At 43.3% G+C, this 17973-nt stretch overlaps 1 protein-coding gene across 5 annotated transcripts in view; it reads right to left on the bottom strand.

The window, feature by feature from the left end:
• Nucleotides 1-2565: 2565 nt before the first annotated feature.
• NDEL1 (nudE neurodevelopment protein 1 like 1) overlaps nt 2566-17973 on the bottom strand; it is a 45670-nt gene continuing 30262 nt past the window's right edge. For 3 of the 5 annotated variants that reach the window (XM_061143452.1, XM_061143451.1, XM_061143453.1), the window contains exons 7-10: nt 16355-16446; nt 10216-10367; nt 7064-7098; nt 3799-6541 (exon numbers count right to left, since the gene is read on the bottom strand). In XM_061143452.1, the coding sequence (XP_060999435.1) occupies nt 6447-6541; nt 7064-7098; nt 10216-10367; nt 16355-16446 (374 nt within the window). In that variant the 3' untranslated portion in view covers nt 3799-6446. The other 2 variants (XM_061143456.1, XM_061143454.1) reach the window with 2 other exon arrangements.

The following is a 17973-nucleotide window of genomic DNA, read 5'->3' as shown; positions in this document are numbered from 1 at the left end:
AACTGACACGGGGAGAGGAGGCGTGTGGATGAGCCATGAGCCACTGTGCTCCTGCTGCCGCCCCCTCGAGTATCACTTGAAGCGTTCAGAATCAGCTCACCTCCTGAGACACAAGTCAGAGTCAAGACCAGCGAAGCCTCCAGTCTGATGAAGTGGTAAACACAGCAGAAAAGGACACTGGGCCCCTTTCCAAACCTGGCTTTCCCATGAACCAGCTGTGTGAGCTCAGGCCAGTCACCTAAACCCTGGGCCTGCTTTCCCTTCTGCAAACTGAGGGAAAACCAGCTCGTCCCACTCCCGGGTCACAGTACACAGCTCTCCCTTGCCTCACTGGTAACTCCACACCCCAGCTCTGGCACCTAGCAGGACGATGACGTTTCAGGAACAAGGGATGGGAATGAGTTGTGAGATGAAAATACCTGGAGGCAAGAAGCTGTCCTTGGCCACCGGGAAGCTCAGCCCCTCCACGCCCACTCGGGGGAGACCACCACATGGAACCAGCCTGTGGGAGGGCTCATTCCTGAAGGTTTCTGTGAGAGCTGCACACACTGGCAATGTGCAGCGCTAGGAGGAGGGCCCACTCAGAGAAGATTAAGTAGATAGGCAAATAATATGCAGATCTTTCAGACTAGGAAGCAAAGGCTCTATGTGAGCGTGTACAAAGCAGCATCGTGAGCCAGATACAAACGGTCACTGACTTACAATGGTCTGACTTAAAGATTTTTTTTTACTCTACCATGATGCAAAAGCAAAACACTCAATAGAAACCACTCATTGAATTTTAGATTTTCATCTTCTCCCAGGCTAGCGATATACAGTGCGATCCTCTCGCACAACACTGGCCGGGCAGTTCCCAGTCAGTCACATGATAGATATGATGACAACCGTTGTGCACCCAGATGACCGTTGCATTTTTCACTTTCAGTACAGTATTCAATCAATTATATATGACAGTCAACACTTTATGATCAAACAGGCTTTGTATTAGATGATTTTGCCCAATTGTAGGCTAATTCAAATGTTCTAAACATGTTTAAGGTAGACAGGGCTAAGCTGTGATGGTCGGGGTTAGATGTAGTAAATGCATTTTCAATTTATAATGAATGGATTTATCAGAACACTGTCCCACTATAAGTGGAGGAAGACCTGGAAAGCTGAAAGAAGCCCAGGGAATCAAGCAGCTTCCTCAGGGGGTCATATGCCAAAGGTGCTGCAGTTGTAACAAAACCAGAACTTCAAGGGAGTTCCCACTCCACCCCCACAAAGTGAGCCAGGCAGCCTACTCCAGCATGCCTTCACAGACCTGGCCTGTGCGCTCCTGGACCCAAAGCGAAAGTGGTGACATCAGAGAACAACACAAAGGCCCCACTCCCAGTCGCTGCCTGAGTAACAACTGACAGCTATCTGGTGAGATGATCCCAGGAGTCCACAGCTGGGGAGGAACTGAGACATTGCCGGAGAGCCAGGGACAAGGATTCAAGCTCCAGAACTCATCCTCGCTTTAACTAGAGCAGCTCTGTGTGTGTGCTTTAGATGTGGGGCTCCTGCATAGAGACAGAGGTTTGACACCCCTGACCTCATCCAACCCTTCCATGATGGCCGGGAGAGAAGCTGGGAGACTGCTCATTGGTGAGAAGCTTGAAGTTCTCAACTCTCAGCCAGCAGGGCTGGGCAGAGCACACACACACATAAGAGCAAGCATCTCTCGTGGGTCAGCTTATGACGAAATCTCCAGGAACAACTCAGAAAAGCTATTCCTGCCGGCGAACTGACAGAAGAAAAAAATTTTAATGTATCCTACACCTCAATGTTTATTCACTTAGAAACTGGAATCACTTAGTTTTCATTTACATATAGTTTTAAAATGACAAAAACTATTCTGTTTATGCTCTTTGCTATAAACAGAGCTCAAAATCTGACACAGTCATACAGACCCCCAGAGTTTACTTGTTCCTCAAATTCCATCAAGGGATGAGGAGAGAAGCCCAGACCCAAGTAACCTCTGATCCCAGAATACCAGCTGTGTGAAAGGCAGCCCAACAAGAGGACCAGTCTCCTGGACCCACTGCAGTTACTCCAGGACTTAGCAAGTCGTCTCCTTCAAAGTCCAGGCCCTTCCTCCCAGAGGTCCGCACGAGGCTGGGGCCATTCCCAGGCTGCTCCCGGAAATCACAGCTAAGAGCAGAAACCAGAACCCAGAGTCATCCTGAGGAATAAATTAGCCACAAGGACGTATTGTACAACACAGGGAATATAGCCTGTATTCTATAGTAACTATTAATGGAATATAACCTTTAAAAACTGTGAACCACAATACTGTATACCTGTAATTTGTGTAAAATTGGACCATACTTCAATTTAAAAAAAAAGATAAAAATCAGCATGAAGACATCCGCTCAGCACATTAGACACATCCCAAGGCCACCAGAATTTTCTATGCCCGGTTCCATGGCTGCTGTCCATCCTGTGTCCCGTGTCAGAATGGAAGTGAACTTGGAACCTGGCTTTGCCACTCCGGCTCTTCTCTCGCAGGATGGCAGAAACCCAATAAAGCAACCTCAATCCTTTTATTTTTTTCTGTGAAATTTATTGTTTCCACATTAAAAGATTTTTTCGAAGGGAAGTATTTTTTTAACCACATGATGACTCTATACAGCTGCCCAGAGTAGGACACCATCGTAAGTCTTTAACATGCCATATGAGTTCTGAATAAATAAAAGCTACAAAGCCCAAGTTATATACAAATATCTTAGGCAATAATGTTTACAAACCTATGTACAATAAAACAAATGTAAACAGTAAATGCAGCATGAGAGTAATCAAAGGATGCACAGGGAGGACCACTTATGGTCAGTTTGCCCCCTGGAGCTGGCGCCGGCCGGCCCCTGGAATCAGGCCACGCAACCCTTCCTGACACAACAGGACAGGCCCTCTGGAGACCAAACAAAAGCACTCTGAAGATGTCATTTCACTGAAGGACCAGAGAGCTGCCGAGGGGGCGGCCGCCACCCCCTCCCCCAAGTTTGAGGCAGTGGAGGAGGAGACGGCAGGGCCCAGCCCTGAGAGCACCCAGGCCCCAAAGCTCCTGCTATCTCAGCTGGGCCTTTGGCTGCTCGGGGAGGCAAGTCTACGGAATGGTAACTGAGAAAGTAAAACCAGAAGGTGCAGAAAATGCTCCCTAGTTCAGTGGCCTTCCTGACTCTTCGCCAGCCACAGGCCCAACCCGGGGCGGGGAGGGGGACACATGATCATCAGCACTGGAGGCGCTTGGCTGGGAGCTCAGGAGGAGACCAAAAGTTGACCTGATTTGGGGAAGAACTTCTAGAAGATCTGCAATGTCCTAAACACAACTAAATCCTATCAGTACAGCAGGGCGGGGCTAGGAGATGCTATGATGAATGGGTACTTCTGCATCCAGTGACCGAGTAATACACCATGTATCACCTTGTGACCCACAAAAGTGCAATCATGTGAAACCAACGGCACTACGGCGAGAAGAGAAAATAGCCAGTATTGATATCGCGCAGAGTCCTGGGGTCAGACCGGGCCCAGCAGCCGCCACTGCATGCAGTCTGCCCTCTGCCAGCCGTGGGGAGGCAGGCAGAGGGGCACGAGCTGGGCCCAGGCACCGAGGGGTGAGGCGTGGGTGTCCTGGTGCTTGGAGGGGGGCAGGAGCCCCCACCTGGAGGCCGGGCACTCACACACTGAGCGGCAGCATACCCGGTGCTGACGACGGGCGCGAGGAGCCCAGACCAGGAGGAGGAGGAGCCGGGTCAAAGCCGTTTACTGCCCTGCGGGGGTGACCAGAGCAGAGAAGGGGAGGGGAAGAGAAAGAGACTGTCATTTAAAATCACTCGACACACAGCATAATTCATCTGCTCTCTTCAACTATTCCTCTTTCTGGCCCCAAGGAGAATCCTGATGGCCCAAAGGAGAACGTGGTGTCGAGCACCCCACAGTCCCACAGCAATGGGATGACTCTCTTCTTGGCAACCTTATCACACTGGCCATGGTGGCCGCAGCCCTGACTCACTTCCCAACAGAGCAGGTTAAATGTCTACCAGTAGGGAACCAGCTAAAAAGGGTACAACCAAACAGTGAAATATTACACGGCCCTTAAAAATACATTTCGAGTCCTTAACAGCATGAAAAATATTCCGAATGCAATTAATGCTAGGTGTAAAAAGCAGCAGGTTACCAAACTGGATATGCTCAACAATATGAAGAAAAAAATTAACAGCATACATTCTGGGCTATAACCCCTTATATAGCTAGACACTGCTATCCACAGAGCTAAATCTAGAATGTTTGAGGATGCACACACATATACACACACACTCACATATACCATAAAAGGAAAATTTAACAGTAGTTACTTTTCTTCCCTCTGAGTTGTAGGTAAGTTTTATCTACCACTTTGTACTTTCTTTGTTTTCCAAATCTCCTACAATGTACATGAATATCTTAAGTAAGGGGGAGAAAAATAACTTTTCAGATGGTTCAGCAAGCAAGCCAGATGGGGAGGCTTCTCTGCAGGCTCAGGAGACACCAGCCCCGCCCACACAAGTGCCCGCAGCCAGGACCCTGCCCCACCCCCCGGCAGTGCAGCCGCAGGAAGGAGTGAGGGAGTGAGTGCAAGGCCTGGAACCCCTCTCAGGAAGCCACTGCAGCCCTTCCATACTGAAAAACTTCCTAGGGAAATGGGTCTCATTCACAGCCTGGGAGATGCAGCCAACAGCAAGGGGCTGGACTGCCCCACACGTGCCCACCACTGTCCGCACCGGCCTACTCATCTGAGGGGCCCAGGGAGTTGAATATAGACTCATGGACAGAGATTCTCTTAAACAAAACAAAACACAGACACACATTCTCCACGAAGATGACGGTTTCATACGCTGTGGAGGTGAGGATAATCTCATGGAGAAACAGGCATGAAAAGAGATTGGACTAATGACCCTTGACTACTCTGAAGAAACTAACCTGAGTGTAGATTTCGAGCTGGAAATCAAGCCTCCCACACAGGCCAAGAGCAATGGGAGGGGCTCTGACAAGGGTTCTCTCTCCCCACCTCAGCAATGCACACTCAGAATTTTCTCTTATCTCTTTGGGCTGGGGAGGTCTGATCTCTGGGCTTCATCACATTTAAAATTGAAATCATCCCTCTCCATCCTCCCAAGACTAAATGCCTGTGCCTCTTTTCTGAGGACAGAGACTCTACATGCCATTACTGCGCTTGCAGAAGCAGCCATTTGTCTGCCTGGTCCCTGAGCCTGCCTCTCCTAGAACCTCAGGGAGAACTAGGCAGCCTCACAAAGAGCTTCAGCCCTGAACACTGACCATCAGATTCCCAGCCCGTCAGAGCACAGCAGCAGGCAGGGCTAGAGACAACCCCCAAAACTCGGCAGAAGGAAGCACTGCTGGGTGTCAAGAAGAACCTGACCTCTCTGTTCCACAGGGCAGGCAAAAGCAACAAATTTGAGGATGGCTCCACATGTAGGTTTAGAACTGAGATTTCTGCATTTTCAAGTGCAATGGACCTTTAAGGAATGTCAAGTTCATCCCCACTGTTATACTGCCAAGGAAATAAAAGCAGAAGGTCCACTGTTCACCAAGTTCACCCCATGAGCCTGTCACTGGGGACGTGGGCCCACAACCTGCCTCCACATACCCAGGCCAGCATCCTTTCCCAGCCTCCTCCCACCCAAGGACGTCTGAGAAGCTCCAAGAGCAACCAACTTGGTGCTCTTGATGCAGGTCAGCTCTTATTGGAAAAATATACATATTCAAAATATGAAAAGAAACCAAGAAACTAAGTAAGTAGCTTCTCTGTGTGGCTGGAAATATTCTGACTTTGAAAGTTGGGTGGAAGAGAGAACAACAATCCAGCAGGGTCCTCCCTAGGACCTCTCTGCGTCAAGAAGTAGTAAGTAAAAGACCAGAAGAAAGCTGAACCCAAAGGGAGAATTCTCAGTCTGAAGTCCCTTGAGGGAAGTGCAAAGTATGCAATGAGGAAAGGTTTCTGAGAGAAGAAACACCTCCATACTCACCACATTTGGTCTCAGGGAGCAGCAAAAAAGCCGAAGGGAAATGTCCCAGTGGACAACACAAGACCGAACGAGAAAGAACGGGCAAGGATGGAGATACAGATCTGGGAATGATCTATGTAAAAAGAGTTCCAGAAGCTATGAAATTTCATGATCTTACCACAAGTTTAAGAGTTTAAGACTCTAGTTTAAGAGTCTGAAAAACAGAAAATCCAGCTAGGACAAGGAATGAAGGTCAGATGTAAATGGCAACAGAAGAACTGAAAGAAGGGTTTAGTAGCTAGTTGGGAGGACAATAAACTTAACAGAATATAGATAAAGCCCGGGGACTAAATCTGCCAGAGCAAGGACAGTTCACCTGAGAGGGCAGGAAAGACAAGGAACAGAGGCGCCACAGCTAGTTCAGGAGAGCAGACAGGCACACTCCAGACCCGTCCATCCAGTTAGGAGAAATGGAAGCCCAGCGCAGCTCCAGTCCTCAGCCCAGGCTCTGCAGACTGAAACATACGTTCCTCAAAAGGAAGGTAGATTTTACACACGTGTCCCCAGCTACCACTCCACTGTCCTGGGGAACATAAGCATGAGCACAGAGGAGAGGCCCCACACAGCAAGAATCCACTATCACTAGTGCTGAGAAAACAGAAGACACGGGGTAATAGGAAGCACCCCAGTCCCATGGAGGCAGTCAAATGTGGTCCCAGAGCCTGGCAGTGACCCTGACCCCCACCCCAGACTGCTGGCATCCTCTCTACAGCACCCTGTACAGGAGTACATCAGCCCATTGACAACCGCCCCAAGACCACTACCATTCACTTGTTTTTGTTTGCACAGCTAAACTAGTAATAATGTACACAGTCAAACCAAACAGGAACTTGAACGTTCGTTCACTCATGGGCTGGAAGCTGGTTAAAGCAGAGTCAGCACCATGCAGTTAGTAAACCCGGTCTGTTAATGTGTATGCGTCTTCCACCACACACCATGATTAAGAATGAAAGAGCACAGCAAAGAAATTCAGTTACCCATGAACAACGTGGGAAATATGACTTTTTCTTGCCTAATAAAAAAAGGAAAAAACATTAAACAGTAATACAATACTATTTTCACATTATGCCCTAAAATTAGTCTACGCTTGCCTACACACAGCCTGAAAGAAATCACGCTAGCTTACAAAATTAGGGCATAAGAAACTAAATAAAAGCTACGGAGGAAAATGAACATTTTGGGGGAACTCAAGTAGCTGTGCTACCTGTGAACTAGTGTCTTTATGGATGAGTGATGTGAACAGCTGGTACAGGTTGGAAGAAGCAGAGCAACACAGGGAGAAACAGGCCCAGCAACCCACATTTTAGGAACTGGTGACATGAACACAGACTAGACAAAATCCTGACTCCAAGAAGCCCTCCACTAAGCAGAACTTACACAATATTTTCATAACCCATAAAGCAATATATAACAAGGCGGCTTTATGTTTATGTGGTCAAGACTCACCCATCTGAGGATTCTGTGGGAGGCAGGAGGGCACAGTGCATACACGTACACTCATATACTTGCACACTCATGCAAACCAACTCTCCCAAACAATGCTTCTGTGGGCTCCTAGGAGCGTCAGGAAAACTACAGTTAACAGTGCCACAGACTCCTTAAGAGTGAAAGGCATGCCAGGCAACTTCCGGAGCCAAAGGCTTTTCCTCCAATGGAAGCTTCTTCTCAAGCTGAAACTACAAGCTACGCTTTTACCAGAACTGGCACTTTTTCTTTCAACCAGTCAGATGCAATAATGGAGTTGGGAGTGGGGATATTTACCCCTTCCTTTTGCAACAGGTATAAGCCATCATGGTTATTATCTAGTCGCTAGGTCAGCAGGAAGGAAAGCCAAAGGTAAAAAGCCAGGCCGGCCAAAAGGAAGCCAGAATCAAAGCAAAGCATCAAGGAAGTAAGAACACTGCAAAACCCACCCAAGAGTTATCCTCAGGAAGACAGCAACTAGATACACACAACTAGGGCAACAATAGGTTCATATTTGAGTGTGCGTGTGCCATCTGTTTACCATACAAACTCAACACTTAAGAAAAGGCCAGTCCACAAAAAATATTTATTCTTAATAGAAAGAATAAAATTAAAACTCTGTACTATTTAATCAGGTCCTCCACAATCCTAATCATCACCTGTAACTATTTCTATGAAGAAGCATATTTCCAGGTTCAGTTCAGGACAGAAAGCCTATCCTACACCTAGGATCTCCTCAGGGGACAGGGGCTCTGTCACAGTGCCCAGGGCCCCTCCAGGTTTCAGGTGACCCTGAATCCTCTGCCATCTGCCTAGACAGGGTTCCTCTCTGCTCAATCGCTGCCCTGGTAAGAAGACAGAATGGTGAGCCTGAACTGATGATATTATGCCTCCTTCGTCATGACTGTTCTAAGGACTATTTTTTTGAAAAGGCATCTGCCGGACCAATCTATTTACAGTTTTGCCTGTTCTCACATCACAAGGGACCCAAGGCCCATTAAGAAATATTCCTGACAGATGAATAACTGACAGACGAAGTAGTTATAAGCTCCAGGCACTATTTCCAACACTCATGAAGACTTCCTTAAACTTTCCCTGTATTGTTCTGGGGAAATGCCACCTCTAATGTAAATATATCTACCTTCTAATTTCACACTTACCATTATAGTATAAAAATGGCACTCCTCAAGGTTGCCTGAAACTCCTAAACCTAAGGAATATTAATTTTATTCCTACCACTACTGGGGAGCCCCAGTGGTTAAAATAAAGTTCTGATTTATATATGTGTTGACATTATAGAATGGGCTTTTAATGAAATGTGTGTAAAGAAAGCCCTGATTTATATATTATTTGAGAATGTGCTCCCTAATGAAATACACATACTTTGAGGTAGAATTCTTGAGGGAGAGAGAGAGACCAGAATATTCCACTTCACAAGGACGAACAACAAAAAGCTTTATAGAGTGGACTACTTATCAAATCAGGTCCTCCACTGGGGGAGAATGGACCTATGTATATGTTTGGTGCAGTCCCTTTGCTGTCCACCTAAAACTAACACAACACTGTTAATCGGCTATAGTTCAATATAAAATAAATTTAAAAAAAAATCAGGTTCTCTACAAATGTACCACTGTCACTGAGGAAAGCAGAAAATATTAGTTCCTTTTAAGAAACTATGAAGATTTCTATATTGCTTTCACAGAACAAGAACCTGTGGCCCCTCTAACTCAAAGCAAAGACAGACCACTGGTGCCTCAGCTGCTAATTCCACTGTCAGCCACCTTAAGTCACAAGGTCAACATTCAAGACCACAGGCTCTAACCAGTTACCTAGACTAAGGCACACCCATACAACAGTATAACCATGCAGTGTTTTGTGGGTTTGTTTTTTTTTTTCCTTTAATTGTAGTAGAACAATATGTACTGACACAGAAAGCTACTGGCAGTATCAGTCACCACAGGCATGCTGCGAGCAGTAATTAAGGTATTTCATAAGTTTTTAAAAGCAGAGCAGATGCAAAAGATGATTTTACGTGCTTAACTATATAGATGAATGCATGAATAACTGTAAAGATGGGAAAATAGTGTGAAAACAGATGGCATGTATTTTTACTTTATATATTCTGCACCAAAAATTTTTTTGCATTAATAATGTATTGCTGCTTTAATCTTATGACAACTTTTTAATTCTCAATTCCCCAAAAAAATCTTCACATCCTACAAAACTTTTTATGTCCTAAACTGTACTTGGATCCAGTGGTCATATTTTTCTAAAATCCTCAGACAGAAGGTTTGTTGAAGAGTTCACACATAACGTGATCACCATGTTCTCTTCTACTCTTAGCAAATATTTGCCAGGAGTCTACCATTCTGCAATCACCTTGAGCAAACACAAGGACCATATCACATTCATCTTTAATCCCTGGCTGCCTTTCAAGAGTCTGCTTCCCAGGATAGAAGCTTCAGAGTCAGGGTTCCCAGGGCAACAGACTCCATGGGGACTAGAAGACAATAACAGACTTCACATCCCCTAAGATCTGAATGATAACACTTCATTCAGGTAGATTTATCAAACTGAGTTTATCTTTTCAAAGTTCAATAAACTAACTTAATAATACGCAACTTCACTAACCCAAAAATTAACATTTAGAGTTTCCAAAACTTACCCTTTGTCGAAGAAAGACGTGTGCCCTGATCGAGAGAACTTCGTGCCATTGCTATTCATCACCCCACAGTTAACATTCCCTGAAATATAGGATTTTCGTGATGCTTGGTCCTTTGCAAAATTCCTGCAAGCTGCTAATTTGGATTCTAAAGCCTAAAAAGGAAGAAGGAATGATTAGGTTGTCAAAATAGTAGCAGCACATAAAAATCTGCATTTCAAACCATTTCTATTTCAAGACTCAAACTTTATTCTCACAGTTGGTAATGGTGGCTATTTAAGGCATTATCAATCACCTTTCTAGTAGGAAGAGGGGATATTCACACTGGCTCCCTTTCTAATGAACTCAGAATATTTATCCCTCTCAGTATTATTGAGGGATACAGATATAATCCTCACCTTACAACTAAGAGAAACGTGGCACAGTAGACAGAGATGGAGCCCAGGTCCCTTGGCCCTAATCCACTCTTCTTCCCTCTGACCTCTGGACTGTTAATTGGCTGGCTGGGTGTGTCCATATGTTTGTGCATATGTTTTGGAAGCAAGCATTACAAAGAATGCAAAAACATCAATTGAGAACTTTTTAAAGTAGCCAATTCTTTCTTTAGGGCTTCATGTTAAGTTTCCAGTATATCAGAATGGATAAGTGCATTTACAACGCCTCAGGTGAAGCTAAATTCTATTCTGCTTCTGAGAGCACACTGTAAAACGTCTACACCCCCTGCCTATAATTAAATAATTCATTTGAAAATGACACCAGCCCTTTAGCATTTACGTCTAACTGAGTGCCTGCTTAGCACCTGTCACCACAACACCTGGCCAGTGCCAACCTCTACAAGCCGACAGATGACATGAAGAGAAGTTTCTCATCAATTTCCATCACACACAAGTATTACCAACTCCCCCTTCCCACAAACACTTTGCCAAATCAAACCCCTCTCCTTGCAAAAAAAGAGAGAGAGAGAAGGAAGGGGATTACAATCCATGAGGGAAAAAAAGGGCAAAAAACATTCCAATCCTATTATCCTTGACACTAAGGGATTTTGGAATGCACTGGTAAATTAAATTCACAGCTAACATATTTCATTCTGAGAACCCTCCTCCCATAATTTCAATAAGAGCTATTAAGAAACAGCAACAAAAACAGACTGAAACTTCCTTCTCTTCTCCTTTCCTAAAACAATAGCGTCATGATTCAGTAAAATAACAACAAAAGAAGGAAAAGAGGTTGGATAAGCTCTAAATAAGCATTTTTTCAGCATCTTATTAAACAGACACATACAGTAAAAACTGAGAGCCATTAATTTCCCATATTCAAAACATTCATTCAGATATTAAGTGAGGATCTATCACATAATAGGTACAAGTTGTATCCCAGGCATCAGTGAGACAACCTAATACAAGTAATGGGCCAGGCACTCAAAAACAATGGCCTAGAAATCAGATTTAAGACAATATCCACACCAAGCAGGAGATGAAGTCATGGCTGTGAAGGAGATAATCAGAAAATTAAGGTCAGAACTCTGAGTGAAGTCCATACTGAAAGGGCAGGCAGATGAAGACCCGACAAAGAGGCATGGGCAGGAAGACGCGAGGCGCACACGACACAGCACCAGAAGAGCAGGGGAGAGAAGGCGTTTCAAAGAAAGTCAGTGTCAAACGTCTCAAGTAAAACGAGGACAGAGCAGCATTCACTGGATTTGACGGCACTGAGATCATCAATGAGCAATGTGAGTGGGGTGAGCAGGAAACAAAAGCCCAGACGAGGCTAGCTGGGGAGCGAGTTTGCTATCACAAATACTAACAATTCATGGAGACGAGCTTTCAAAAGCTTGGCTGGAAAGGAAAGAGACAAACTGAAAGTTAAAGAGAGACACAGGGTAGAAGGAAAGAATAGCTGCTTTTATTTTTGCTTTTAAGGTTAAAAAACTGTGTAATGCGTAATATATAAATGTTAGATATACACACTTTATATCTAACATTTATATATTACGCATTCAGTTCAGTTCACTTCAGTCACTCAGTCGTGTCCGACTCTGAGATCCCATGAACTGCAGCACGCCAGGCCTCCCTGTCCATCACCAACTCCCGCAGTTTACTCAAACTCATGTCCATCGAGTCGGTGATGCCATCCAACCATCTCATCCTCTGTCGTCCCCTTCTCCCACCTTCAATCTTTCCCAGCATCGGGGTCTTTTCCAATGAGTCAGTTCTTTGCATCAGGTGGCCAAAGTATTGGAGCTTCAGACTCAGCCATCAGTCCTTCCAATGAATATTCATTCAGGACTGATTTCCTTTAGGATGGACTGGCTGGATCTCCTTGCAGTTCAAGGGAACCTCAAGAGTGTTCTCCAACACCACAGTTCAAAAGCATCAATTCTTCTGCGCTCAGCTTTCTTTATAGTCCAACTCTCACATCCATACATGACTACTGGAAAAACCATAGCCTTGACTAGACGGACCTTTGTTGACAAAGTAATGTCTCTGCTTTTTACTGTGCTGTCTAGGTTGGCCATAACTTTCCTTCTAAGTAGTAGGCATCTTTTACTTTCATGGCTGCAGTCACCATCTGCACTGATTTTGGAGCCCCCCAAAAAAGTCAGCCACTGTTTCCAGCCAGCTTTTTCACTCTCCTCTTTCACTTTCATCAAGAGACTCTTTAGTTCTTCTTCACTTTCTGCATATCTGAGGTTACTGATATTTCTCCCGGCAATTTTGATTCCAGCTTGTGCTTCATCCAGCACATATTATGCATTACACAGAGGAAACAAAGATCAAAGTGCCAACATCCACTGGATCACAGAAAAAGCAAGAGAGTTCCAGAAAAACATCTACTGCTTTATTGACTACACCAAAGCCTCTGACTGTGTGAATCACAACAAATTGTGAAGAATTCTTAAAGAGATGAGAATACCAGATCACCTTACCTACCTCCTGAGAAATCTGTATGCAGATCAAGAAGTAACAGTTAGAACCAGACATGGAACAGCAGACTGGTTCCAAATTGAGAAAGAACTACATCAAGGCTGTACATTGTCATCCTGCTTATTTAACTTGTATGCAGTGCGAAATGCTGGGCGGGATGAAGCACAAGCTGGAATCATCATTGTCGGGAGAAATATCAATAACCTCAGATACCCCAGATGACAACACCCTTATGGCAGAAAGCAAAGAGGAACTAAAGAGCCTCTTGATGAAAGTGAAAGAGGAGAGTGAAAAAGCTGGCTTAAAACTCAACATTTAAAAAACTAAGATCATGGCATCTGGGCAAATAGATAGGCAAACAGTGGAAATAATGACAGCCGAAGCTCCAATACTTTGGCCACCTGATGCAAAGAACTGACTCACTGGAAAAGACCCTGACACTGGGAAAGATTGAAGGCATGAGAAGGGGACGACAGAGGATGAGATGGCTGGATGGCATCACCAACTCAATGAACAGGAGTTTGAGCAAGCTCCGGGAGTTGGTGATAGACAGGGAAGCCTGGCATGCTACAGTCCATGTAGTTGCAAAGAGTTGGACACCACAGAGCAACTGAACTGAACTGATATATATACATGTTACATAATATGGTATACATAAATACTGCATATAAATATCAAAATATATAGTAAAAGGCGGAAGATAAAGGAGATATAAAGATGACAAGGCAATGAGATGCAAAGCACAGAGGGACAAAATTAGCCATGAGCAGGAATGTGATACTTCCACCGAGACAAAAAGGAAGAACACAGGTAATAAGAGGAGAATACTAAAAGAAGGGAAGTGAAGAAAACAAAGCGTAAATAGATAGCCGTGATTTCTCAGTGGAGGAGGATGTCAGAGGGGGACGGGGCTTCCAGGTGAAGTCAGTGGCAAAATAGGGCAAAGAAATAGGAGATGAAACATTCATAAAAGTACACAGGGGCTGGTGGAGAATGGAAGAAATTCTAATGACACCTTAAAAGACAAACTGTCTGCTGAATGGGTAAAGAACACCAGGACTCCGAGTTCAACTTTAATGCACCACTTATGAATAAATTACTTAAGGTATTAAAGCAAAACAGGGAACAAAAGAAAGATGACAACAGAGATCCAGGAATAAATAGCCAGAACTAACCTACGAGTATAATGAAGAGAAATTCGAGGATGACAGCGTGCTGCCACCCTAGAAGCACGTCAGAGCACTCAGCAAACAGTGTGAATAAGCTGGAAGATACAACATATAGCAAAGAAAGTGTATGTTTCTTCTCTCCACAGTGGGAGGGAAAAAAAAGTAATCAGAAATGCTAAGAACCATGAAGAAAAATATCCATTGATACACAAGTTATATGTGGATACAAAGGCTGAGAGCAAGTTTTAAAAATGAAAATGGTTTAATTCTGTTGAAATGACAGGATTCCAAGAGCTTTTTTCTTTTTATTTTATTGTGATTTGGTAAAAATTGTTTTGCAGTGAAAATAATAAAAAGATGGCCAATTTTAAAAAATGTTAAAAAGGCATACATGTCAGCTATGACACACACACAGGAAAAAAATCTATTAATAATATGCTTCTGAGTAAAATAACAGGTAAAGAACAAAACGCCTGAAACATCTGTTGAGTACTGTAAGTAAAATGTCCCGAGAGCCTAGCTCCTCCTCTATGATTCTGCAGGAAATAACACACAGGTGGGCATAATATTGTAGGTGCTGTTGACTAATTTTCAGCACTATTAATGGGAGAGTTCAAGAAGGCACAGACTTTAAATAAAGTTAGAAAAATAACCAAGAAAAATTTTAAAATTAGGAGAAGTTAAATTCATCTTTTTTCTTAAAGTTGATAAGACACTGAAAAGCAAGCATACTATTTCACTATAGGTTCTACTATTAGTTCTAAAAAGCACTACTATTTCATTACAGGTTATAACAAATAGGTTAAACTATTACAACACAATTTTTACAACAAACAGGTTTAAAAAAAAAGATTATGGTAGGAGTGAAAGAAGATTATTCTATGTGCTGTATGAATGATGTGTGCACATGACTTGTTACAGCAACTTTAAAATGCAAAGTTATTGATGGTCAGAAAATAATTTTACGAGCCAGGAAAGGTAAACATAGCATCTCATATCTTGGCCTCCCATTTCTTTATATAAAGTAGAATGTAATTTCTGCTTTCTTTGAAGCTACCCACACACACACAAATAAGTGAAAGGGCAGTGGAGAATGGGAAGTTTCAGGGGTAGATTATTGATCACAGAAATAAGTCACTGAGGGAACCAGGAAACTGACTAATGCTAGAAATTCTAACTTTATAGTGGCTTAAAAATCTGTGAAGTAATTAGCCTCCAACTAATGAAAAAAAAAAGAAAAAAGAAAAAAATAAAGATGGCAACCTATTAAAAGTAAAAAAAAAAAAAAAATCTACCAGGTTACATAAATGTTTCCAATGATCTTGATGCAGGAAAGAAGTCCAGTTGCTCAACTAATCCAACCTGCAGGTCTCCCCTATGACCAGAGAGACCAGGAGTCCACAGTGACAGAGAAAGTGACCCATGGATCATAGGTAAGTAGGAACCAAGTGAAAGCAAGAGATGACTTAAAAAAAAAAAATCACAACAAAGTACTACTCTCAATAAGTCAGAGTAGATATCATACAATGTAAAAAACTAAGTAGAAATCCAAGTTTAATATTCCAAAAGCCGAAATGCTCTGGAACGCAACGTGAGAGCCAAGGAGATGGCACTGGAATGGAGATGGCCAGGCAGCAGGGAGGTGGTGACCAAGAGCAGGAAAGTCATGCCATGAGCCAAGGCAAGAGTCCTCTGAAGAGAAAGCCGGGAGATGACCAGGAGGACAGCAGGCAAAGCACAGAACAGGATTAGAGGGAGGGATAAGACATACAGCAGGCCTTCAGAGAACATAGGAGTCGTCAATGCTTTAGAGACAGCCAGGGTGAGCATGACAAAGGCCCCGCAGGGACTTGGGAGTTCAATAAGGCAATCTTCTGCAGAGGCACTGGAAAGGCTGAGCAGAGGTGTTTATCTGAACCAGTCTCAGGTGGTCAATGGATGCTCTTGCTTCTAAGCTTAAGAGCCTTTACCTCACCCTCACTTCAAGGTAAGAAACAATTCAGTACCTTGGCAGCTGAAACACCTAGTGATAAATAACGAGATGCTTACCCCTACTTTCCGTAAGAGATCCCCCACGATGTTCAGTGCTGATATCCTAGCTGAAGGAGTCAGTGGACTGGTACCAAAACCGTTTGGTATAGCTACAGAAAGGTCAAAGGCGAGTGATTACTCTGGCAACTTCCTTTACATTTGGGTTTGTTTCAGTTTACAAAGTAGAATACACAATGAAAAATCAATATAATATTCTTTAACTGTGGATATAGTATAAAGTGGAGATACCACAAATACGTTTAACCATTTTCCAAAGGATATTTAGGTTATATCCAATTTTTCATTATTATAAACAATGCTAAATGGACATATAACCTTAAAATATCTAGACAAGCATTTCTGGAGAAAAGGTTCCTAAAAATAGAACTGCTGAGTCAGAGGATATGCCCAAATTTTCACCTTAACATCCTACTAAAATGCTCTCTAGGTTGTGTCAATATTAGCAGTCTGTATGGTAGTGCTCTCAATAATATTAGACATCTTTTTTTTTTGCGCCCAACTTGATAGTCACTTTAACTTTTGTCTCCTTAATCCAAGAGTCATTTAAATCTCTTTTTTTGGAAGTCATCTGTTTATCTTCTGCACTTTTTCCTGCTGGGTTGTCTTTTTTTTAATCAACCTGCAAGAGCACTTGTACCCTTGCATGGTATAGTTACACAGATATTCATCCTTTCTCTCATATATATTTCCCAATGTGACATTTATTTATTTTTGGCCACACCATGCAGTACATGAAACTTCCCCGACCAGAGATTTAAACCTGTGCTTCTCCAGTGGAAGCACAGAGTCTCAGTCACTGGACCGCCACGGAAGTCCCAAAGGTCACAACTTTGTCTAACCACTCTCCTCCCTGCATCCTGAGTAATACATGGCACATAACAGGTGCCCAATGTGATACAAAGTGCTATACTTTCCTTGGCAGGGATTTCTGGATCTTGTTCTTCCTATTCTACTCAAATTTTATATTTTCAGTATTATTAAATCTGTACTTTTATGGAAAGTTGTTTTAAATGGTTTTCAGAAACAGGCATTTTATCAATAAAATGCAATTACAGCCAAACCACTTCATAGAGATCAGCTCTTCAATCCTGCCACTGATTTCTCTAACCTTTGGCTTCTCACTGTCTGTGTGCCAACTTCCTTGCAATGAAACAACAGCTTTTAGGCCAGCGAAAGTTCATGCCATCAGTTCCAATCTAAAAATGTGTCTCTCTGGACAAATATTCTTGTCTTAGACTTGACATATCTTCCTTCTGGGCCAGAGCAAGCTCTGTGTCCTACTGACACCCCCCCTTGACGCTCCAGATAATTCCAATTAGGGCTTAGATGAAGAATTTTCAGAACTTATCTGCATAACTTTAATTAGTAACATTAAAAAAAAACAGATCTTAAATGCTAATTCTCATATGCCACTAATTCTAAGGTCCTCATATATACAAGCAGCCATTCTGAAAAATGACAGCTTCTGATGCCTGCTGTATATAATGCCTACTCTGTATTCTTAGCAGCAAACTCAGCACATACTGCTACAATCAGCAACACAACTACATAGAACTTTTACATACCTTACCTCACCTCACCCTCATAAAAAGACCAAAAAAAGGGTGAATTATCTA

This window comes from Dama dama, chromosome 5 (assembly GCF_033118175.1).
Source record: "Dama dama isolate Ldn47 chromosome 5, ASM3311817v1, whole genome shotgun sequence".
NCBI lineage: Eukaryota > Metazoa > Chordata > Mammalia > Artiodactyla > Cervidae > Dama > Dama dama.
The sequence above is the reverse complement of the archived record's forward strand: the minus strand, read 5'-3'. Positions and strand labels throughout refer to the sequence as shown.